At 43.8% G+C, this 25,494-nt stretch overlaps 1 protein-coding gene across 1 annotated transcript in view; it reads right to left on the bottom strand.

Annotated features, from left to right (window-relative positions):
- The window catches only part of LDAH (lipid droplet associated hydrolase), a 136,525-nt gene extending 114,538 nt beyond the window's left edge, over positions 1 to 21,987 (bottom strand). The window contains exons 1-2 of the mRNA XM_060233469.1: positions 21,897 to 21,987; positions 16,124 to 16,279 (exon numbers count right to left, since the gene is read on the bottom strand). Of these exons, the coding sequence (XP_060089452.1) occupies positions 16,124 to 16,279; positions 21,897 to 21,927 (187 nt within the window). The 5' untranslated portion in view covers positions 21,928 to 21,987. The remainder of the gene's footprint in view (positions 1 to 16,123; positions 16,280 to 21,896) is intronic.
- Between the last annotated feature and the right edge of the window lie 3,507 nt (positions 21,988 to 25,494).

Raw genomic sequence — 25,494 nt, 5'->3', positions numbered from 1 at the left:
ATGCTTGCATTTTAGTTTTTTGAAATACAATGCATTAAGGTGCTTCATCAGCAAGAGATTGGGTTTACTGCAAACAAATATATACTTCTCCTAATAATGGTTTACATCATATTAAAGATTTGCTTTTACCTTCTACATTCTTGACCCCTTTGAAAGCACCACAGAATGTTGTCAAAGCTTTCATACAGTTTCACCTCTTAGCATTAATTCCATAGGAGAGCACATGGAGTATTACTTTGCTTCAATCACCAGCTGAACAGTGAAAGTATGAAATGTTTATATAACCTTCCTCAAGGTTTGTGTTCAATGCTAGCTCATGGCCCCTTGACTAATGCTTTTAGGAGACAAAAGGAGACTTCATCCTTGATAAGTGGAGTCACTACCTGAGATTTACTTCAGACAAGAAAACAGAGATAAGATCTCCAAAAACAGACCTAGGAAAGACCCAGGGGAACAGAGAGAGTATCCTTCTCATAAGCATCTGCTCAGGAAAGAGATAATCTATATACATCAGTTGTAACTATTGCCAATGTCAAAAAATGCCTCAAAGGGGAAGAAATAAGAGCCACTGCCATGAACAAACATCTGAATGAATGTGATAATGACAGAGAGAGAGAGTTCACCACCATACAAGAACACTGTCAGAAAATTATCTCAGTACATTGCTTATACTGTCTTTCTAATATCAGTTTGTGGACAACAGAATTCACACATCAGAGTAGATGCATTACCACTGACAGGATCAGACTTCTGGAATGGGGTGCAGGGCCTCAGTCATCCTGGCTCTGCAGAGGCCTCCAAAGGCAGGTTTTTGTTAGAGATGGGCAAGCTGCCCCTCCAGCTCATCCCCTTCTTTCTTTAGTTTTCACTTTCTTTCCCTCAGTGCCTTCTCAGAAGCATAGTTCTTTCAACACTGGACACTAACAACGTCAGTCATTCTGGGAATGACAGAATCCAGAATGTACTAGGAGTGGAAATAGAGAATATAGGTGGATGACACTGCAACACTTTCCCATCCCCTTGGCTATCACCGTGTTGCTGCCCCACCCCCTGCAACAGGAATGACAAATTATAGTGAGGCAGAATTGGGAAGGGGAGGTGGGAATTCTTCTTTGGCTCAGAATTTCCATCTGAGCAAGACAGATATTTGGCAGATGGGAAAAGTCAGCTTGTACTCTCTCAAATTAGGTAGATACAATGATGAAAGGTGATACAAAAGATTATTAAGACCAAAGTCTAAAGGTATCAGATTGTACCACTGAATGGATGGGTGGTAGAAAAAGTCTCCTCACCACTTGGCAGGTGGGTTCCAAGCAACCCACTAACCCAGGACAGTGATCAGAGCAATAAAATATTATTCCATGCCTGGGGCTGGAGGACTAAAATTACAGCCTACTGTTTAGAACTCTGAATACCCATGGTTTTAATTTCTACATATAGGTAGGAAGTAGTCTAAAAGCATAAAGAGGCTTTTCCATTCACATAGCAGTTAACTGATCCTAGGCAGTTTGTTACATTAGGATATGCTATACATGACTTTTAAAAATGACTGCACTTTTACATGAATATTTTCCTTAGCCTTGCAGCAGTGCCAGGTTACCTGCTTGGTATGAAGAGGGTTACATCATTTATGTATTATTTATTTAGATTATTTATATTTTACCTTTTGACCCAATCAGGTTCACCAACGCAGCTAACAACCAAAAACATAGTACTAAAAAAAACACATCACAAAACAAATTAAAAGCCAGAACTAAAAATACATTTCTATATAAGCAGAGAGAGTTATTGTACACATGCATGGAGAGCAGAATTACAAATATACCTGGGTCTTTTTATAATGTTTTTTTTTTTCAGAATGACTAATACATGTAACTAACACTTTGTATTTATATAGTGCTTTACAGAGTTCCAAACACCTCACATACACAATCCCAACAATCTTTGCAGTAGACCTATAACAAAAGTTCTGTCAATATCATAAGGCAGACAGGTGGACAAAACCAAGAGAAGAGCAGTTTAGTCAAGGTCAGGCTTCAACAAAGACAATGTCTGAATCTGGGACTTGCAGGTTTACATCTCAATTATTTAGCCACTAGTGCTGCCTTTCAAAAACAATGTTAATGGTTTTCCCCATTCTACAGTTGCAATGAACTTCTCTATGCCAATTTCTTTTGAGACTTCTGAGGGTTATCGAAGCCAACAGAGACTATTCAACTGACAGCATCCAGCTTCCATTTCATGGCCTCTGCTGTGAGGCTCCTTCTTGTTTGATACTGCCATGGTAGGGCAAGACAGCAGCCTAAAGATGACTTGTTAAAAGAGAGGGAAGAGATGAAAAACAGCTTTTATAAAATGGAGTGGGACATGAGAAACAGGGCAACTACTGGAACAGGTGGTGCACTGAGGAGCCAGCTGACACACATTCTATGATTCTATAATTTAGGGGGAGCTATTTGTGAATTTCCTGCATTGTGCAGGGGGCTGGACTAGATGACCCTGGAGGTCCCTTCCAATTCTATGATTCTAGGTGGTACACTGAGAAGCCAGTTCACACACATGAAGACACAGGAAACCGCCTTATACTGAATTGGAAAATCAATCCATTAAGGAAAGTATTGTCTCCTCTTGACTGGCAGCAGCTATCTAGTGTCTCAAACAGAGGTCTTTCACATTACCCACTGCCTGGTACTTTTAATGAGATGCCGAGGATTGAACTTTGGACCTTCTGTGTGCAAAGCTCTTCCACTGAGCCATGGCCCTTCCCAGTGAATTTATGTTTCCTCAGCCGTGAGTCTGTGAATTTATATTTCCATGAAGAAACCCAAAAGTGAAACCTAGATACTGTTGAACAAGTCAGAGGATATCTGAAAATTTGAAGGAGCTACTGAGGCACAGGGGAATGAGCAATTTTTATTTTTTTAAAAGCAACAAACATGCCCACAAACCACAAAGTATATATGGAAATCCTTGTAGGTTTTTTTTAAAAGTAACTTAATTTTGGAGTACTGTTACATCAGCACTACAAAATAAAAATGCAGAATAGTTTCAAAATAGTCATGTTTAAATCTTGGGGGAAAGCTGCAGACCACACAGAAAACCACAGTAACAACTGTTTTAGTGGCAAAGATTTCAACCACCTTCTCCTCTCTAGATACTGAGGATTTCAACTTGAATAAAAACTGAAGTTTCTTTGCTTGAGGAAAATGAATCTGCCTTGGCTACAAATCAACCACCAGAGGAAAAGCAATGTCCAACTCCCCTGTGTTCATATGTGGAAGCCAGCCCACACAGATGTCAGAAGGGTTTAAACAACATATGTAGAGAACACAGCAGCACTCTCAACACATGGAGAAATTTGGGGAGGCATTGACTTCACAAAGAACTGATGATCAGGGCTTCAATGTGGTTCTCAGGAACTGGAGGTCTACTCACATATGATTTTTTTTCTTAAATGTACAAAGAAAACAGAATATTAGAGCAAAACCCACATGTCTGTTTGGTTGCACTGGCTTTCCTCAACAGATTTACAGCCTAAATTACCTCACTTCTCACAATAAAGAGATAGGACAGCCCAATGTGCTACCACCCTAAACTCCCTAAAGTAGCATATCTTGTAAGAACAAAATATAAAGATACATACTGGTACAGTTTGATTTATTATTCTGAGCTATCCTTTGGATTTGCTATATAAACTTGCAGTACGTTTCTTCACTAACAAGAAACTATTAACAATTGTGGCCAGCGCCTAGATGAAAAACAGGCAAGGTACATCAGACCTACCAGCTGAATCAAAATTCTGCATATTAAATATAATATTTTAAACAGAGGCAAGTTTCCCTGTTTCAAATCAACTACCCCCCCCTCAAAAAAAAAGTAAGCAATAAGGATGAAATGGGGAATCAACTTCTGCGAGGGTGTGTTCAACTAGGGTGGCCATAATAGCTGGAGGCCAGCCAGGGACACCTTGAGGGGGGAATGATGTGAGTGTGTGCGCGCGCGCCGCCGGAAACAGGAAGTGACGTCACTTCCGGTGACGTCATGCCACCGCCGGAAACAGGAAGTGACACCACTTCCTGTGACATCATTTCCCCCAAATGACATCATTTCCCTCAGCCGGCTGTTTCTGATAGCCCTGCGCCCCCTCTTTCATTTGATATGTGTCCCGTGCGGATGCCACCCTCCCGCCGGGAGATGCCGCAAAATGAGCCCCCTTGAGGCTTATGGCGGCAGGGCTCGGGGGAAGCGAGCTAGACTGCTGTTCTTTTGAGGGGTTATAGAGTGTTTCGAGCCCGTCCCTGTGGCATCGGTCCCATCGTTGTGGGACCCAGGGGGCCGGCGCAGCGGCCCACTGAAGCAGCCTGTCGGTCACTTCCGGGTTCCTGTCCTGCATCTCGACCTGTGTTATTAGTGACAGGCTGCTTCGGCGGGCCACTGCGCCGGCCCCCTGGGTCCCACAACGATGGGACCGATGCCACAGGGATGGGCTCGAAACACTCTATAACCCCTCAAAAGAACAGCAGTCTAGCTCGCTTCCCCCGAGCCCTGCCGCCATAAGCCTCAAGGGGGCTCATTTTGCGGCATCTCCCTGCGGTAGGGTAGCACCCGCACGGGACACATATCAAATGAAAGAGGGGGCGCAGGGCTATCAGAAACAGCCGGCGGAGGGAGTCGGGAGCCCACCCCACTGGGGGATCCACAAACAAAAGAGCAACACAGAATAAAGGTCAGATGTTTGAGAGCCGCAACATCGGATATTTGAGAGCCACGGAAGGAAGGAAGGAAGGAAGGAAGGAAGGAAGGAAGGAAGGAAGGAAGGAAGGAAGGAAGGAAGGAAGGAAGGAGGGAGGAAGGAGGGAGGAAGGAAGAAAGGAAGGAGGGAGGGAGGGAGGGAAGGGAGGAAGGAAGGAGGGAAGGAAGAAAGGAAGGAGGGAAGGAAGGAAGAAAGGAGGGAGGGAGGAAGAAAGGAAGGAGGGAGGGAAGGAAGGAAGGAGGGAGGGAAGGAAGGAAGAAAGGAGGGAGGAAGGAAGAAAGGAAGGAGGGAGGGAGGGAAGGAAGGAAGGAGGGAGGAAGGAAGGAAGGAAGGAAGGAGGGAAGGAGGGAGGGAAGAAAGGAAGGAGGAAGGAAGGAAGGAGGGAGGGAAGGGAGGGAGGGAGGAAGGAGGGAAGGAAGAAAGAAAGGAAGGAGGGAGGGAAGGAGGGAAGGGAGGGAAGGAGGGAAGGAAGGAAGGAAGAAAGGAAGGAAGGCCGGCCACCCCCTCCCGCCAGCTGCCCCCCCCGCTTTCGGCCCCCTCCCTCCCTGCCTGGGGGGGGCTTACCTTCTCGCAGGGCGCGGGTGGCCTCCCCTCCGGGCGGGCTGGCCAGGAGGCGCAGCGGCAGCTGGTGCTGGTGGCGGCGCTGCTGGTGGGGCTGGCGGCAGCTGAGGAGGAGGCGGCCGAGCCCACCGACCCGGGGCATCCCGCCACGCCGCCGCCGGCCCGCCTCCCGCTCCGGCCACGGCCTCCGCCGCCTCCCCCTCTGCCGCCGCCGGGGCCCTACGCCAGCGAGAGGAGCCGGTGGGCCGCGCGCGCAGTCGGGGTAGGCGGCGAGTGAGGGACCGAGCGTCCCTGCGCGTGCGCACAGCGGTGTGGCAGGCCCTACGCCGCCCACTCTCCTGGCCCCGCGCATGCGCAGAGCCCGCCACACCACCATGCGCACGCGCAGGGACGCTCGGTCCCTCACTCGCCGCCTTCCCCGACCACGCGTGCGGCCCGCCGGCTCCCCACTGGCTAAACCGGGATCTCTAATGGTCCCAGTATAGCCAGCCCGGGAGGCGGGAATTGGGGGGCAGAATCGGGACTTTCCCGGGTGACCGGGACGATCTGGCCACCCTAGTTCACACTATACTAAATAATGTGTTTTGCAATTGGATTTTTGCTATTCTTACACAGTAGAAATCCAGTTGCAAGCACTCTCATGATACTGCAATGTAATGCCTTCAGCAAAACGGTTATTAATGGTTCATCACAGAACTCCCACATTATTTAAATTTTTTGCACATATGCTCTAGTGATACTGCAACACACCACTAAAGGAATTGCCTTCCCTGATAAACATGATTGGTCTGATTCCTTCTTGCCTTGTGGATTTTGAATGAAGGCTTCAAGGTTGGATGGGATGATTTTTTGGAAAAAGGTCACTGGCAGGGTGGAGGATTCTTTCATTTGTACTTTTGTTTCCGGTAGCCATTTTGAAATCAGTGAATCTCCATCTGGAGTCCAGTTTTCGGTCTGGTTGACAAAAGTGTGAGTGAGCCAGAGGAATTTTTGATGGCAAGACTGCAGGTTCTCATCCTGTGCCTGAGAAGCTTCCTTATTCTTTTCTGTTTATATGTGTCGGATGGGTATGAATCAATTGTCCTTATCCCTAGTGACCCAGAGGGCTAGGACAAAATGAAAAGTGCCATCCAGCAACATGGCCTGGTACTCACATTTGGCTGGATGCATTGGTATGCCCCAGATGGCATGCCTGTGCCCCATAATTATTTGGCATACCCAAGGAACATGGACTTGTGGGAGAATTTGGTGCTTTGGTGGCTGTACAATTTCCAGATGACTCAGCAAACATCTTCTGCAATTGTATCAGAATTAAAAGATGGAATCAAAACCATGGAATTAGGAGGAAATTGGAGTGGGAGGGAAAGAGGAAAGCACAACACTCACAGGGTGTTATGTAGTTTAGAGGAAAAAATTCAACTGAGCTAAAATTATTATCAGTAATATAAGCCAAGCCAAAACAAGCTGGTCAACTGTGGTGCTGCCATCACTTCCAGAAGGTGTTGAGACCTACCAAGCAAAGAATACCTATGAAACACTCCAGACCACCAACAGTCCGACAACCTCTAGGAAACATGATGCCATAGCAATGGAAGGCTGTTCAAGTGGCTGGACCTTGCGCTGACTGAATCACATCCTACCTCTAAAACAGAAGACTATAATTTTCATGAACTTTCAGAAACTAAGTTTATTACATGATTAAAATACTTCCTTGTTCTTCACATTTTAAAAACAATTTTTCATGTTAAGCAGAGCAAGAAAGCAGCTCAATTTTGGTCTCCTTTGGTTAGGAACACCATGTGCATCACAGCACTGTTATTATTTTTTAAAAAATATTTGTAAACTGTATATTTAAACTGGTAATTCCTTGACGCAGTTTCCACCATAAAAATACAAACCCCAAAAAACTCTTAAAGATCCAGACTAAATTTTCCATCCGGGAAACAGAATTCCCCTGCTTCCCCCCCTCCCACTGCAACCCACTGATCTCCATGCAACACTAGTCCTAGGGGTAGGTAGCCTGGTACAGAAAGACAATCAAACTTGGCATTAGGTAGAAGGAAGAGTATTCCAGGGAGCCACAACAGAAGAGGCCCTGCCCCTCAGAGTCATCTTCCTCTCCTCTTATGATAAGGGGAGCTGGAAGCAGACTTGAAATTCTGAATGTAATACTCATCCTATTGCAAAAGGCTGTCCTCAGAGATGCCTGTTCCCAGACACTTTGGGGCTTAATAGGACTAAAGGAGCATCTTGCATGTTAAGCACTGGTGTGATGTGTTACCTATAGTGAACACTCAAAAGCAATATCACAAACTGCAGATTCTAAAATACTTCCAAGTGCAACCACAGGGAGCCAGGACATATCAAGTTAAGCATCTGCATTACAGTAACCTGATTAGTTTATACACTTATTAGTTTATTTCAACAACACAATCTTCGAACATGAGAACTGGTGGATGACTCAATAAAACTATTCAAACAATAACAACAGAATGCAGCAAGCATGGGGTATGTGTGTGTGTGTGTGTGCATGTGTGTGTGTGTAAACACATCAATGTCACAGCTCTTCTGAAATAAATACAAGGGTGTGTTTAATTAACTGCAACTTCAAGCAGAGATCGGAAATGTGGCCACAACTGCAACAACCCTGCTTATGCACTGCATGGATTATGCAGGGGTGGCCAACGGTAGCTCTCCAGATGTTTTTTGCCTACAACCCCATCAGCCCCAGCCAGCATGGCCAATGGCTGGGGCTGATGGGAGTTGTAGGCAAAAAACATCTGGTGAGCTACTGTTGGCCACTCCTGGATCATAGCACCATTTACAACATTCTGAAGATCAAAGAAGGCCTTTCACCAGGGCCAGCTCTGCCACTAGGCAAACTAGGCAATTGCCTAGGGCACCAGCCTTCTGAGGGCACTGAATTGGGTGCTCCCCATGGGTCTTAGTGACATTATCAGTGCAGAGGGGGGCGCCAGAAGTTAGCCTTGCCTAGGGTGCCAAAAAGTCTAGGCCCAGCCCTGCCTTTCACACAAGCTAAAAGCAGGTGCATGCTAATGAGGCCTGGTCTTGAGGACTGCCTGCAGTATGCTTGGCACCACACAAATGTATGCACTGTGTTGCGCTGACTTCCCAGACCCTTGTACTCAAAACAGTTTAAAGACACAAAGTTAGCTCTCCTTATATCAGTCATTACTGAATCAGACCCCTGTTCCATGTAACACATTTATCTATTCTGTTTTTCCACACAATCTCAGCTTGAACAGCCAGCCTGGTGTATAGAACAGGAGGGCTGGACAGATATATGGAGGCTTGTACAGTTTCTTCTGGGCTTATGGGGAAATTTCTGGTGTTCACACAAACAGGAAGAATGGGAAGGATATGGCTTTTCAAACCCTATGCAAATCCTCTGCATCCACATATTGCATGCATGCTCACCTAGAGCATGTCCTTACTATATTACAGATTGCCTTTCCCATATCAAATAGACTTGGTTCTTAGAATAGGAGGTGTCATTAAACCCAAACAAAGAACAACCAACCAAAGTGGCTGTTAGGGGCTGTAAATGAGAGATCCATTATATTAAACCAAAGATTACGTTTGTCATTCTTTGCACCGATGAATGTAGTTCATCACTCAGTACAATCCTCTGACAAAGTAACTCTGCCTGTGGAAACACCCCATGAGTCTGGCATAAACCTCCAAGCCTTCAAATTCTAATGCAAATCGCTACTTTTCTCTTTTCCAAACACTCTGGTTATGTCCAACAATTTACTTGCAGCAGAGCCATTACGGATATCTGAAAAGGGAACAGACAACATGCTGGGGTGGAGGCACCCGATTCTGAACAGATCTGCTTTTAGAAATCATCAGCACTAAGTTGCAAAAAAACCCCTCCCATTTTCAATACTATATTCTTCAATTATTTTTCATATCTTCATAATAACCTGAGATGCAGGTGTTCCCAAGACATAAAAATGGGAAGAGGGAGAGCAACTGCTCCACTCCCTACATGGCCTCCAGTTTACAGTATTCACTAAACTCAATATTTCTGTCCCAGGTTGTTACATTAGTACTAAGAGCTCACTTTGGTAAAGCAGGTACAGATGCAAGCTATAACAGCCCTTGTTTGTGTTGATTTTATCCACATAAATTCTAAAAGGTGCTTGCTAACCTCTATTATTGGAGAGAGGGAGGGATTAATGAAAACAATATTGTAACCAGAAGTTCATCAAAACAATATGAAATACACACACACATATATTTGTGCTTTATCTTTCAAAACAGCACCATCTTCTGGCATATCTGTTTCCAATCCAAAATCAGAAAGCATAATTGTCTTGTTTTCAGCATTAGATTATGTTTGATATGTAATAAATGCTGCCTACAAAGCACATATGGAAAGGACTATGAACAATAAACTCATCCGCTTCCAACATTAAGACAGTTTCTGTGGCAATCTCTCCAGCAAAAGGAAGCTGTGGCTTTGTGTCCCCCTGCCTCACTCTTGCAACCTCACAGCCCAATGCTGACGTTTAAACCGGGTGGGGGGGACAGAATTTGGAACAACAATAAAATAGTCTGGTTGAAAGGGATAAGAGTTTTATTAGCCCTCTTAAGAAACAGTAGAAGCCATCTGCTCCTTATTTCTCCTCATTTTTCATGAAACACTATGGGCAAGTGAGTTTTCCTGCTCCCAAATGCAATGACAAATCCATGCTTTGTCATCTGTACTTGATGACAAAGCATAGATGGTAAATTTTTACAGTCTGTACTAACCATCCCCTTCAACTCTCCCTCTTTGCTACTGCAAGGCATTAAAGCATTTCCCCTGCACATATAAACACACACACACTTCTCATCCCACAGCATCTCCACACTAAACATCTAGTCTGAAGATTGTTCCTTCTTTTCTGAACATCAAGCTTGGTCCTCCCTAGAGATATGAAGGCCCAGAGAGGAAAAAACTCAGAAAAAATATTTTCCTAAGAATATTTACCAAGAACTGGAATAAAACTACTATAAAAACTTTCTTTTAGAATTAGTTATGTTCCCTAGTAATTAGTTATTTTCTTTTCATTATTTTTCAATTGTTTTCTTTTCCTAGTAATGAATTGTTTTCTTTTAGTAATTTAGTTATTTTCTTATTGGTAAAAACGCTTCGTAATCCAAAGACTTTCACACTTAAAATGTATAACAAGAAAAAGTCTGAAGCTATTGAGCACATGTTCTTCCAATATGAATTAGTCTGAGATTCACTTTGCCCATTAAATGTTGCTTTACCTGATAAATGTCGCTTAAATGTTGTCAAATGTTATAGGCTCCAAAAATACAGCCACTTCTGTAAATCAGACAACATCCACGGTAGGAATAAGTGTTATTTATCATCACTCCAACTCTGCATTTCTGGACCATGTAAGTAACCCTCTCTAATTAGTCCCTTCCAGTAAAAGTTAATAGTGTCAATTCACTCTCACCACAGAAAGAAGAAATATGAGAAGCAGGACAAAATGTTGCTATTTCAAAAGGCATTTGGAAAAGAAGTCCATAGTTTAAACTGAAATCAGCATGAATGCCAAAATTCAATTGTCTGAATGCTGTACTATGTTAGTTGACATTTCATACTGCTGCTTGCTATTTTAAGTTGTTTTGTTTTTATGAACTCTCTAGCCCCTTTTTTAACTGTTTCCACTGATTTTTTTTATTTCTGTAAGATTTCTTGGGCACTATTTATCTAGTAGAAAGGTGGTGTACAAGAAGTGTAAAACTTATGGAACAAACTAAATAGTTGACAACTAAGGCACACTTTCAAAAACAACTTGGTATTCCTTAGAGAACTACAGACTATTTACATACAGGATTGTGTAATTGGGACACATATTGGATGTTTTGGAGGGAACAAATATAATTTCTTTGTATAATAAATTAATGATTTTTTGTTACTTAGAAAAATGTCTAGATTAAGAAATCCTTGCCTATATGACTGAACAATGAAAATACCAGCTCCAGAATTTCATTTGATAAAGAATACAATGGAATGCTGACGTTAACATAGATATCACACCAGCACACTAAATAATAATTCTCAAAATTCTACTTCAAGAAACAATGGGATAATACTACACAAGGTTATTTACTGTGGTCATTGAACATCCTTTTATTTGTTTGCAGCAGACTTGCACTGCAATCCTAAGAACGCTTTCCCAGGGTAAATTTCACTGAATAGACTTAATAATAAACTTTTTTATTTATATCCCACCCTCCCCGCTGAGGCAGGCTCAGGGCGGCTCACAGACACAGAATGTGCCATGATTATGATAAATACATTATACAATAAAATACAATAAAATATATTTAAATAAATTAATTAAAACCACAACAGTTAAAGGTGCTATAGTACAACACAGTATATATCAGATGGCTAGGTGTCACTTCAGGATTCCATCTTGTAGGCCATTTGAAAAAGGACAGTTTTACAGGCCCTGCGGAACTGATTATAGCCCCGCAGGGCTCGAACCTCCACTGGTAGTAGATTCCACCAATGGGGAGCCATTATTGAGAAGGCCTGCTCTCGCGTTGTTTTCAGTTTGGCCTCCCTTGGGCCAGGGATTTTTAGGAGATTTTGGGAGCTAGATCTCAGTGCTCTCTGGGGGATATATGGAGAGAGGCGGTCCCGAAGGTAGGCAGGTCCTCGGCCATATAGGGCTTTAAAGGTAATAACCAGCACCTTGTAACAAACTTGGAACACAATTGGCAGCCAGTGCAGCTCCCGCAACCTAGGCTGCATGTGTTCTCACCGAGGTAGTCCCACTAACAGCCTGGCCGCCGCATTCTGCACTAGCTGCAGTTTCCGAGTTCGGTACAGGGGCAGCCCCATGTAGAGGGCATTACAGTAGTCCAACCTCGAGGTGACCGTTGCATGGATCACCGCGTTCCAGGAAGGGGGCCAGCTGATTCGCCCTCCTAAGATGGAAAAAGGCGGCTTTAGCAGCGGCTGCTATCTGTGCCTCCATTGTCAAGGAAGGCTCCAGTAGCACTCCCAAGCTCTTGACCCTGTGCACCGTCAAAGGCTGGTAGGGAGATCTCCTCCCCTGGCCCGCCGCAACCCACGCAAAGGACCTCTGTCTTCGCTGGATTCAACTTCAGCCCACTCGACTTGATCCACCCTGCCACGGCTTGCAGCGCCCGGTCGAGATTCACAGGGACGTCGCCAGTCTGGCCACCCATCAATAGAGCTGGGTGTCATCAGCATACTGGTGACAGCCCAGTCCGTACCTTCGGGCAATCTGGGCAAGGGGGCTCATAAAGATGTTAAACAACATCGGAGAGAGAACTGCCCCGAGGCACCCCACAATTAAGTAAGTGCCTCTGGGACAGCTCTCCTCCAATTGCCACCCTTTGTCCCCGACCCTCAAGGAAGGAGGAAAGCCACTGTAAGGCTAGCCCCCGGATTCCTGCGTTGGCGAGGCGGCGGGTCAGCAGCCGATGGTCGACCATATCGAACGCAGCTGATCGGTCTAACAGCGGCAATACTGCCGAGCCGCCTCGATCCAGATGTCGCCGGAGGTCATCCATGAGGGCGACCAACACTGTCTTCGTCCCATGGCCCGGGCGGAAGCCGGACTGGTATGGATCTAAGGTGGAAGTGTCATCCAAGAAGCCCTGTAACTGCAACGCCACAGCCCTCTCAATGATTTTGCCCAAAAAGGGCAAATTTGAGAGCAGCCGATAGTGAGCCAATTCAGCCGGATCAGATGTAGCCTTTTTCAAGAGAGGGCGGACCACTGCCTCCTTCAGGGGTGTTGGAAAAGAGCCCTCCGAAAGAGATCTATTTATGATGTCCCGTATAGGACATCTTAGCTCCTCCTGGCAAGCCTTAATTAGCCAGGAGGGGCATGGGTCCAGATCACAAGTAGTTGGGCGTGCAGTGACAAGGATTCTGTCAACTTCCTCCAAGCTGAGCGGGTCGAAGTGGTCCAGGATCAAACCAGAAGACACGCACGGGGCCTCGAGTTCACTTACTGTATCTAATATGGCAGGGCAGTCGTGGCGGAGCGACTGGACCTTATCTGCAAAAAATTTCGCAAAAGCCTCACAGCCTATCTCCAATTCCTTAACATTTGGTTTGTCTTGTGGCAATGTGGTAAAGTTCCGAATTATCCTAAATAATTGTGCCGGGTGCGAATGTGCAGACGCAATCTTAGCTGCAAAGTATATTTTCTTTGTGGCCTTGACTGCCATTTCATAGGACCTCATAAACTCCCTATAAGATGTTCTAGCCGCTTCGTCACCAGTACGCCGCCATTGCCTCTCTAGCCGTCTAAGACCTTGTTTCAGCTGGCGTAACTCTGGGGTGTACCACGGAGCCAGCCTAATCCAAGGTCGTAGAGGGCGTCGAGGTGCGATCTCATCAATGGCCCTAGAGAGCCGGCTATTCCAGGTCTCAACCAGGCCATCAAGGGGATCGCCAGAGGGCCAGGGATCCCGCAGAGCCGTTTGGAACCGTTCCGGGTCCATCTGGCTCCGCGGGCGAGTCATAATAGGCTTGTCGCCTAAACAGGTTTGGGGTGGTGTATCTACACGAGCCTTAAGGGCAAGGTGGTCTGACCATGGCACCACTTCAGTGGCTATATCGTCCACCACAACCCCGGCTGCAAAGATCAAGTCTAACATGTGCCCGGCCTGGTGAGTGGGAGCTGTAACAAATTGAGAGAGTCCTAGTGTCGCCATGGATGACACTAGGTCCGCCGCCTGACTAGAGGCCGGGTCATCAGCATGGACGTTGAAGTCACCCAGGATCATCACCCTTGGGTGCTCCAACGCCCAGCCTGTCGCCGCCTCGAGTAGGGACCAGCCAGACTGCCAACCCCTCTCCAGCCTCCCACGCCAAACCGGCACATTCAATACCCTCGATCCTTGGGGCCGGGAGTGCCCTAAAGGAGTAAGCCTCTTGTATAAATAACGCCACACACATACCCCCGCCCACTAGTCCGCGATTGGTGAAAGACCGAATAACCTGGGGGAGCTGTTTGTGAGAGGGCCACTGTGTCTCCCTCTCGTACCCAGGTTTCGGTCACGCATGCCAGGTCCATGTCCTGTTTGAGTAAAAACTCTCGAAGGACTGAGGTCTTATTATTCATGGACCTAGCATTGCATAACACCAATGATGGAGGCAAGTTGTTCAACCTGACCCTACTACCTGTCACCGTTGGGATAGGACGCAGATTGGAGGGTGAACGAGCACTAACTTGTCTCGGTCTCCCTCCCTTGTATCGTCTGCTCCCACCGCCATACCTCCCCCTCACCAGGATCCTATGTAGACTACATAGGATTGTTCTCTCCACCTTAGGATTGCTTTCTCCATCATGTAACACCTATGTCATAACTCCTTTTTGGCACAGTTGCTCTCACTTACGGGTTGGATTCAAGGCTTTTCTACTGGCAGATGTGCACTTCTGCCAGTGAAGGGCAGAAAGAGAATTTTTACCAGCGCCCGCCCCCCCCCCCCCCCAGCTGAAGATCCTCACATTGCATCCAGTGCTGTTCCAGGGTCCCCTCACCCCGGGAGCAGCATTTTAGAGGATTCAGTGCTGCACCAAGAGAGCTGAAGGCAGAAAAATGCAAATAAAATTAAGGCACCTGAGGCCTTGAACTCAAAACACTTTCTACCAGCAGCAGTTTAGTCTTGTGTGAGGCAAAGCATCCCTGTTTCCTCCCACGGGTTAATGTGAATATTAGTGGACCTTCCAGCTTACAGGTGTCTGCAATTGGGTCTCACTGCCAATACTACCCTTATCTCTTTCAAGGCAGAGTCAAGGATGTGGTAATTAGCTCTTCTTGTGAACATGTAGTCCACTGGATGGGAGGAGAAAGCAGGAGTGATGTCATAATCTTCTAGGAGGTTCCCGTAAGCGTGCACCCTGATTGGATTTAGAAGATCACCTGATGCCAGATGGCATGAGACTATAACTGTGCAACAGACCAGAGAGAAGCCAAGCTAACTTTGCAATTTTTGCAATACAGAGGGTGAGACTATGCCAAGCTCTTATTGCAATGAACAGCTATGTAGAAAACACTTAAGCCTCTACCTTGAACTCTGAAACTTTAAGACTGTGCCATCTAACAGTAGGTATTAGACAGAAAAGTTAGCTTTCTTGTTTTTATGATGCAAGTCTGCAGAGACTGTATTGCCTAATATTAAATTTGCTCTCTAAATATTTAATAGACCTTCCCTATTTTACTAAGATCTGCTTTATTGTATGCATATAGACTTCAGAACCCACAGCCCTGAGCTCTGCCTGCTTGTCCAAGGGGTAGAGTTTGGAAAGAACCCAGGCTTGCATCCTTGAGATCTTGTCATACCTATCTATATAAATACAGTCAGATGTCTTGATGCTATGCCATCCTATGTCAATTATAGTTACTTGAATAGAAAAATAAATGAGATCAGGGCACTTTTTGTGAAAAAGCCCAGCAGGAACTCATTTACATACTAAGTCACACCTCCTCTCATCACCATTGTTGCACACAGGGCTTTTTTGCCTATTAGGCCACACACCCTGACACCAAGCCAGCCAGAAGTCTGTTCCTGTTGTTCCTGCTCAAAAAAAGCCCTGAATGAGATGAATCAGTTACACAATTCTGCAAGCATCTACACTGAACAAGAGATAATGACTTTTGCCCCAATTCACACATGGACAACTGAACATACCAGTTGCAGTTGCACAAAACAAACGGCATATAGTAAACAACTACAAACAACAGGTGTTACAATGCACCAGTAAGATAATAAACCTTGCAACAATTTACCTGGGATGACTAAAAATAAGAGTCTTGGAACAGTTCCATTTTCAAAGAGATTTTTCCAAGGGCCACATTTTAAGACCTGAGTAGGTGCTCCACAAATGCTGGTGAACTCATCGTGTATTTGGATCTGTTCTTCCAATACTGGTTTATTACCTGTTGCTAAAGAAAGAGAGAAAGTTTTTTTAAAAACAACAACTAAGCATTTATACATAAATTACAGCACATGCTTTCATTCAACCAAATAAATTTCTCTCCTGTTTGGCTAAGGAAAACAATTTAGTTACCAGTGAATTATTTTGCTTGTCTATTCGACCCATCCTTGAAAGTTCAGAATGGCTTGCCTGGAATCCCCAGTGTCCCCAATGCAGGTACGAATCAGTTGATACTGCTTGGTTTCAGTGCTGGTGGTGGTGGAAAATGCCATTAAGTCACTTCTGACTTATGACGACTCTGTAGGCTTTTCAATGCAAGAGACATTCAGAGGTGGTTTGCCACTGCATAATGAGCCTGGACTTCCTTGGTGGTGTCCCAGCCAAATACTAACTACAGCTGCACTTAGTTTCCAAGATCAACCTAGCGGGAGTCATCCATTTTATTTATTGATTGATTCATTCATTTATTTCCATTATGATTCTACCCCTTTCCTGGCAATCAGAGCTTAGGACAGTTAACAATATAAATATAAAATATGAAAATAAAAATATTCCATAAAACAATTTAATACACTGGTACTCTGGCATAACAATCATAAAAGCTGATAATGGGCCTGGTTAGATTGCCTCAATGGAATGCCTTGAGGAATAATTCTGTCTTACAGGCCCCGAGGAACCTAGGTAGGTTCCACAGGGCATGAATCTCTTCAAACAGAGTGTTTCACCAGGTTGGGGCCACAACTGAAAAAGCCCTTGTTCTGATTGAAGTAAAATGAGCTAACTTAGGACCAGGTACCACCAGAAATCTGCATGAACACAAGCCCGGGGGGGGGGGAGGGTCCTATATCATTCAGTGGGATTAGTTTTATCACATTCTTATAGGCAGCACAAATAAAAAGGCTCTTAGGTTATTAAACTATGTTGCAATCATTACTCAAAAATACCAAGGTAAATCTATGACTTGCCAAAAACAGTACTAGTCAATTTTTTTGTTGAGAAAACTGGAGAACTGACAATGCCAACATGGGCATTATTAAATTAGCTGTGCTTACAGCATCACATACTGTCCAGTCTAAAGTGCCAAGTGAGCAATTAATGAAAGTTTTCCATTTGCACTGATGGGCGACACTCAAAGCCTTTATTCCCACACCATGCAATGCACCACCTTGTTGAAAAAGCTACCCAAGCACACTGATCAGAGCAGTCATAAGACTCAGATTTTAATTTCAGTCTTTTTGAGGGAGGGGGAACACATATCTATATATTTAATTCCCATTTGTGCCCCCATGTGTGGATACTTAATTCTGCAGATACGGGGCACATGGAGGGTAAAGAGATTTTTCTGCACACTTGGGGCCCTCCTCAGATGTGCAGAAAAATCTTACATCTTTTTAAAAAAAACCATACAGAGAATAAATTCTCCCAAAAAAGCAAAACAGCTTTCTCAGCGCATGTGCACAGAACAACCTTACTGAGGCAGAGGGAATGAGTGGCAAGAGAGGCCTTCACCATCATCCCCTGTGCCCCTTTCCATCAGTTCACAGGCAGACTCGGTGCTTGTCAGACCAGGGCCTTCCTTTCCTTTCCCTTCTCTACTTCACAGCCTAGTCAACATTCACCTCAGGGGCTGCATTTACCTGCCTTTGCCTGCCATCCCACACGCTCAGTCTCCTCAGTCCAAGCAGCTGATCGGAGCTGAGGCCTCCCTCCCTCCACCAGCCATGGAGCTGGAGGTGCCAGGCAAAGTGGGCAGTGTCCGGAGGTGGGCACCTGAGGCAGGAACCAGAGCCATCACCCTAGAGGTGGAATGGGCGGCCCTTGAGCCAGATGCAGGTGAGAGGGCAGTGGAGGGGGGGCTCAAGTGAAAGAGGAATTAGGGGTGCACCTAGGGGTGATGACAGATAAAAAGTAGGTTTGGTTGATACGTGGAAAAGAAGGGAGCAGAGAAAGGTAAGGCTAAGGAGAAAGGAAAAAAAATATAGTGAAGGGAATACTGGGGAAAGTAAGGAACCCCTGCAAGCCCTTGCAAGTTCCTCACTGTAAAAGTGGTCCCTACCAGGGAGAGAAAGAGGGAAAGCAGAAGACAGCAGAGCAGATAAAAATAAGTTGGCTGGTGGGTGAGAAGAAGAGAAGTAAATGGGAAAAGGTAAGAGGAGATAGTGGGTGAATGGAAAATGTATGCTCCCCATAAGTCCTTGCAGGTCCCTCACTGTGAAGACATTTAGTGATAAAATAAATGAGTTTGTTTTACATAAATGTTAAAGGACATTAGTACCAAGTGTGGTGGTTTACTTAATTTCATGGTGTTTAATGCCTCACCTTTTGCCCCAAAGTGTCTGGACAAATAAATACCAATTTTAATTTGGAGCCAATCAAAAATACCCTTATACAATGTGGCTTCCTCATTAACATCACTGGCGATGATAAGTCACAGGACTTTAATTATTTTTCCTAATACTTTTGTTTTATAGGGATCAGTTCTGGTATTTTAACCAGAGGAAAGTAGAATCAAAGGAACATGGTTCTTAGCAGCTGTATATTCTACCTCATTCATGTTAAATAAAGGACCAAGGCTGTTCAACTTTCAACAAAGCAACATTTTATAGTTCTCACTGGCAGTGCAAGGCCTACTAATTAAAAGATAGAACAATGCAATTGTGACAATGGGTCAAAGTGAAATGTGTCCCTCTGCAGTGACCACACGGACAGACTTTTAAAGGAAAACTTAAAACAAACTACAACACATTACACACCATTTTGTTGCATGTTCTTCAGATGTAATATGCTAAACTGCAAACTTTAAACTGCAAGCACATTAGGCTTTCAGGTCCTACCTGGCTGCCAACAGGGGAACCCTGGGTCCTTTCTGGTATCAAGAACTGACATCATCACATACTTGATCCTGGGTGGGTGATGCTCTAGTTTTTGGGCAAAACTCTATGGTATGTAGCTGATTTTGCCAAAAACTAGAATGTAGCTACTTGGTGAGTGGTAGGGAAACACCCCACAAAGCCCCTGCGGGAATCTGACAGTCCTAAAGCACACACACACGCACAAAACTAATTTCCTTATCAGGAATGTTTTGATGTGTAATATCATCACACCCTTCCAATGTCCCAGCAAAAAAAATGAATATAATTTAATTGCCAATCACAATATTGCACAAACCAAGTCTGTAGGTGGTGAACACGAAAGGAAAACACAAACGTGACATCAGAATAACAGGATAAACAAAACTACAAGTAGCAGGAGAACACCTGGCACAGGATTCCTTCATCAGCAACTTCTCCATGCATTCACTCAGGTGCAATACTTACTTGAAAAATGCTCTATTTCTGGAATCTGAAGGAAGGGAAGGAAACAGCACACATACAAGTACTATAGTGTTAAAATACTAATACAAAAATCTCTGTGTGTAAAAATTAAACATAAGCCCCTATAGCCCAGTTAGTTATTTCAAGACCTTTGCAACCAATGGCCAGAACCATGGAAAGCAGAAACAGCTTTACTTTCAAATGAGCAGGGGAGAAAATTACGCACACATCACCTTTCAACTATATCTCTTACAAGTTTTTATTTTTTAAAAAAACCTTTAAAAAGAGAAAAAATTAGGCCTGAAATATTCTTGAAATATAGACCTGCCCAGGAACCAAGATTATTTTCAGTGGCCTTGAAATTGTTGGATACTATAAGAGGATCTGGGAGGGAGTTCAGAGAATTCTCTCACTAAACTACACTTGCCAGTTGGCCTCACCCTCCTCTCGTCAGTTAGATGTTGAAGTGTCTTTGGCCATTGCTTGCCTTCTGTTTCACCTAGGACCTCTCTTCTTCTCTCTCCTATTAAGTTAACTTTTTTTGAAGTTAATTTGTTCACAATAAGTTTAAACGTATGTACAAGAACACGTCATGTAAGATCTACTTCAATTTTTGTAAGTAAAATTTCTTTCTCTTGTTACCACAGGAGTCAAATCATCTTTGCAATTCATTTGAACAGCATTTTCTTCAAGAAAGTGTGGATAATTGGAGATACTGCATAAAGCTTCTGTGCTTCCAAGAAGAAGAAAAATTACATTTAACCCAAGAAAAATAAGGTGGTTGGTTAGGAGAGACAGCATTCCCTGTGGCAGTGTTACAGGGATTCCTTCCCATGCATAATGTCCTTTCTACAGGAGCCTCTTCCGCTTTGCAGCCATTTTGTGACTGTATATGATATATCATACACATACAAGCAGGAATCGTTTTGCAGAAAAATAGCTGGTGGAGCTCATCCAGGGATTGTTATGCAGCTGCAATACTATTCAATGGACAAGGAGGCGGAACTCTCTGAAAGGATCAGGAGCTGAGCTCCTGTGAGCTCCCACTGAATCTGAGGCCTGCATACAAGTTTTAAATTCTAGAGATTTCTAACCATGCTTATAAGAGAAGCTAAGGGCTTCCTTGTTGGCTGACAGATTTGGTTTTTAATCGTGCTGCTGCTATTTATGTCTTTATGTACCACCCTAAGCAGAAGTACACCCATCAAAGACCATGGGAAACAGGCACAGAAGGGTATAGTTCTGCTTCGGGTGGCCCTTTTAGTGTTGTAACCCTGTCCAAGGTTTCATTTTTTGCACACTGATATTTTTGTGTCAAATTTAAATACTCTACTTGTTGCACACTTGATTTCTCCCCTTCTTCCCACATATCCTTACAATACCCTACCATTTCTCGTTTTGTTTCCAGATTATTTTTTCCCATGGAGGATGGAATAAAAAGTCAAAAGATGTTTTTAGTAAACAAGTAGTCCTAAGAGGTGTCAGCCCTGTCTCATGATACACCTGCTGACAAAGGTTGCTATGCGCTGCGCGAGGTTAGAAAGCATTATTATTATTTATTTAGAAAATGTGTATGTCACCTTAGGGCAGCTCACAAACAAAAACAAAAACCTGTACTTTCCTATCTAAGCTGTATAAATAGGATTATCTGCCTCAGAGCTCTGCCCTACCAGATTCTACATGTTGAAAATGTTTTGTATGTTGAAAGATTTTGTTTCAAAAAACCCTATTTTCCTAGTAGAATATATACTACTATGTAAATAGGATATATATATTCCTGCCTTATTCTAAAGGGCAAAGGCTTCCCATAATACAGGGGCAAGCTGTGCCTGGTGGGAAGAGCGTTATGCAAGGTACCCCTTGGGAGCGATGCTCCATAGCAACCCCAAGGCTTGCACCTTTTCTCTACTACTACCTCGACCACTGTATTCCAGGAAGAATTATTTTTTAAAGTGACAGACAGCCCCTCATTCTTTTCCATCCCCGGGAGGCGGGAAAGCTTCCCATGCTGTTGGCCATCTGTTAAAGCCACAGGGAGAGAGGTCGTGGCACCCAGTGGAGCCTGCCTGCAAAAAAAAAAAGCACCTGGCTGTTCTTTGCCCTGTTGCCACCGGAGTCCAGGCTCAGGGCCAAGGCAGCCTCGTAAGCCGGGCTGGGATGCTCTCTTGCCCCCCCCCCCCGCATGAAAAGAGCAGTCGCGGTCAGCTGGGCTCAGCAGGTGGGAATTAAAAAAGAAGAAGAAGCTCCCAAGGGCAGGCGGCAGCAAGCGGGCCCGAGGGGAGAGGCGACCGGTCCTTTCCTGGCACGTACCTTCCCCAGCCGCTTGTTCGCCGCGCAGCATTTCTGAAGCCGAGACAGGCCTGGCAGCTCTCCCAGGTCGGGCGGAAGAAGCGGTCGGAGAGGCGATAGGAGAAAGACGGAAGCCGAATCCCCGACTCTTCCGCCAGACTAGGAAGTCGTAGCTTGCTGGGTGGGACGATACCGCCGTGTCCCCAGAAAAGCCGCCCAGTGTGGGAGATGGTCTCGGGGAGTACCTTGTTTCTGAGGGTTGGGAAGCGCTTGATGCGTTGGCTGGTTTTGTTTCAAGCACAATTCCTTCCCTAACCTTCTTAGCGAAATGTCTGCCCGGCCGTCAGCTCTTGATCTGAACCCATAGCGTAGTTTCTGACCTGGTTTGAACTGTCACGTTTGTTCAGATATTTATTCTACCTTGCTTTTCTCCCCGGTGGGAAACCCAGAAAGGCTGACAACACTGCTCCCTTCCTCCATTCCCCCCCTTTCCAACATAGGGCTGCCAGCTCCAGATAGGGAAATACCTGGAGGGTGGAGGCTGAGGAGAGGAGCTTGGGGAGGGGCGGAACTTCATGGCATGGAGTGCCAGAGTCCGCCTTTCAAAGCGGCTATTTTCTTCAGGTGGACTGTTTTCTGTCATATGGAGCTCAGTTGTAATCAATTTTCCCTCTAAGCTGCAGAGTTTTGTGAGCAAAAATTCTACTTTGTGTGCTACTGGCGTTCAAGTTGGGAGTTACTGCATAAATTAGCGTGCTCGGGGCTGGGGTCATCCTTTCTGAGCTAAACAAAAATGTGTGAGCTGGAGGCTAAAAATCTGTGAGCTAGCTCATGCTAACTCATCTTAGAAGGAACACTGATTGGCAACCTCCAGCCACCACCTGGAGGTTGGCAACCCTATCTGACAATAGCCTTGATGAGTGACTGGCCTAAGACGCATCATGAATTTGAACCCAGGTCACCCAGATTCTAGGCCAGAATTCCTAACACAACTAGGTCTCTACAAAAATAGAAAAATCTTGCCTGCATGTTAGTAGTCTAAATAATAAAATAACACTGATACAAAATTGTTGATGACCAGATGTGCAGTGTCTGCAGCAGGACCCCCCAATCCTTTTGGGCCTGTAGGCACTTGGGATTTTGAGAATGGGGAGTGGGTGCATTCGCTAAATGACTACCACGGGGTATTAGGGCGCAGTCACAAAACATTGGAAGCTTACAAGCCAAGAATCCTGCTATGATGGAAGTAGCTATTTCTGAATACATCACACAATAGTGATAACTTCTGGGTTCTTTCAAAAAACCTTCCTGCTCCGATGGCAGAGAGAAGCCAGGATTGGCTCTGGGGAAGACATGCTTTATTTAAAAAGCAAGTGCACACCAGGAAAAAACTATCATTGAATGCTATGGTGCTCACAGGCATCCCACTGTGCATCATTGGTCTAGATTCTCACAATGAGTATCTGCAATGTAGCATTACAAATCTGACAGTCTAGGCTACAGCTTCCATGAAGGGATGTTTGTGACCTCTTGCAGAAGTGAGTCTCGCTTCTTGTCCCCACTATATACCAGAATAAGTCTATTAGACTTTCAAAACTGATTATATATATATATATATATATATATATATATATATATATATATATATACACGAGCATCATAGAATGCATTTCCAGAGAAGGTGTGTGTGGGAGGGGGTGTCATAGGGACATTTTGTGTTCATGGGCATAATCAAGATCAATCAACTGACGTTCATTAGCCAGCCACTGAGAGGGAGAATCCGGTCACCCTTGGAGACTGGACAATCGTGCAGCATGTTCAGTGAATGTATACAGCTATTGTCTGTACCAGGCTCCCATCTGATGCAAAAGACTGTTGTTACAGCCCCTGGAAAATAATAAAACATACATTTTTCTGCTTTATATTTGTTTTATTTAAAATCATAATATATAATAACAAAAGAGGAAGAAACAGAAATAATGCACCAAAGACTTTAAAATTAAACAGCAAATTTACAGAAGTTGACATATAGTTTCGATATTGGAGATGTAAAAATTACAGCAATGTATCTTTGTAATATAAAATGATATCTATGCATTTGTAATCTATTAGACTTTCAAAACTGAAGCTTCAAGTTAAAAGTCTCTGTGAATCTATAAAATTAAATGACATCTTAAAACAATCCTTATTTCCATTTGAAAAAATAATACAAGCAGCTTATTGGGACTCTAAACATTTAATTTCGAATGTATATCAAATATTACAAACCAGTATGGAAGACAAGACTTTATCTTATCAAAGTAGATGGCAAAAAATATGTGAAATTGATTTAGACACTACACATTGGGATCAAATTTGGAATAGCTTTGGAAATACTTCACCAATAATTGAAATGAGATAGCAATCCTTGAAAATAATATTCTGGTATACTACTCCATTGCAATTGTCACATATAATTCCAAATGTAATATCAAACTGTTGGAAAAACTGCAATGAGGTAGGCAATTATCTCACTGTTGGCTGTATTGTCCAGCAATTAACCCTTTTTGGATAGAAGTACTCCAATGAATTAAAACTATTACTGGGTACCAAGATGAGATCTCACCACAAACTTTATTATTAAATCTAAGATTGAATGAAAATATACCATCTATTGCAAACAAAAGCATAGCAATTTTATTATACGCCACAAAAACAACGATAGCTGCGTTGTGGAAATGTACACAAAAGCCTACAATTGACCTTTGGCATAAAAAGATTTGGAATATGTATGTAATGAGTAAAATTACAGAAAATTTAATGCTTATGACAAACCCAGCCCAGACAACTAACTTTGTAACTATTTGGTTTCCAATTTTAGATTATTTGATTTCACAAGATGAGGTACCAAATATTATTAACAAATGGTGTCTTTATTAAAGCTAAGTTTAGAATATATACAGGAAAAGAAATGCAACAGGATGCGAAGACTGATTATTCATTGTAATATATAGAAACAACTACACACAACTCAATCATATCATGTATGATCTTGTATTTTGATTTTTTCTTTTTTGCTTTAAGACGATATTGTATTGATTTAAAGCTTAATGAAACAAAATATTATTATTAAAAAAACCCCTGAAGATAGGCATATTCTGATGTTCCACAATGATTTTGGATTCTTAAGCAATGCATATTTTGAGTGACAAATTTGTGTTTCAGAATTAGGTGCAGCCAAGCCACTAATGTTAACTAATACCAAGAGTTTCAAAAGCAATAATTCAATATGCCCAAAACAATCAACATTGAAAATTGAAAAGACACTAGTCATTTTCAGGCATGATATTTCATCAGGCATATGAGGAGAACACTCTATATGTGATCCTCCCTGACAAATGCAATCAACCATTTTGTCACAAAGGGGTTCCATGCCTGGATATACAGGGTAAACTACTGTCTAAAGCCTGTTTTCTTCCCTGGGAATGTACTACATTGACACTAATAGTCCAAATGGAAAAAGTTTCTTTTAGAGAAACTTTGGTGTATTCTCCAGTTTAATGACTCTAGGATACTCTAAAGCCAAATAAATAATTAAACTAAGGATCTGGGATATTGAATTACAACATCATTTATGTCT

Source organism: Heteronotia binoei, chromosome 1 (genome assembly GCF_032191835.1).
Source record: "Heteronotia binoei isolate CCM8104 ecotype False Entrance Well chromosome 1, APGP_CSIRO_Hbin_v1, whole genome shotgun sequence".
NCBI lineage: Eukaryota > Metazoa > Chordata > Lepidosauria > Squamata > Gekkonidae > Heteronotia > Heteronotia binoei.
The sequence above is the reverse complement of the archived record's forward strand: the minus strand, read 5'-3'. Positions and strand labels throughout refer to the sequence as shown.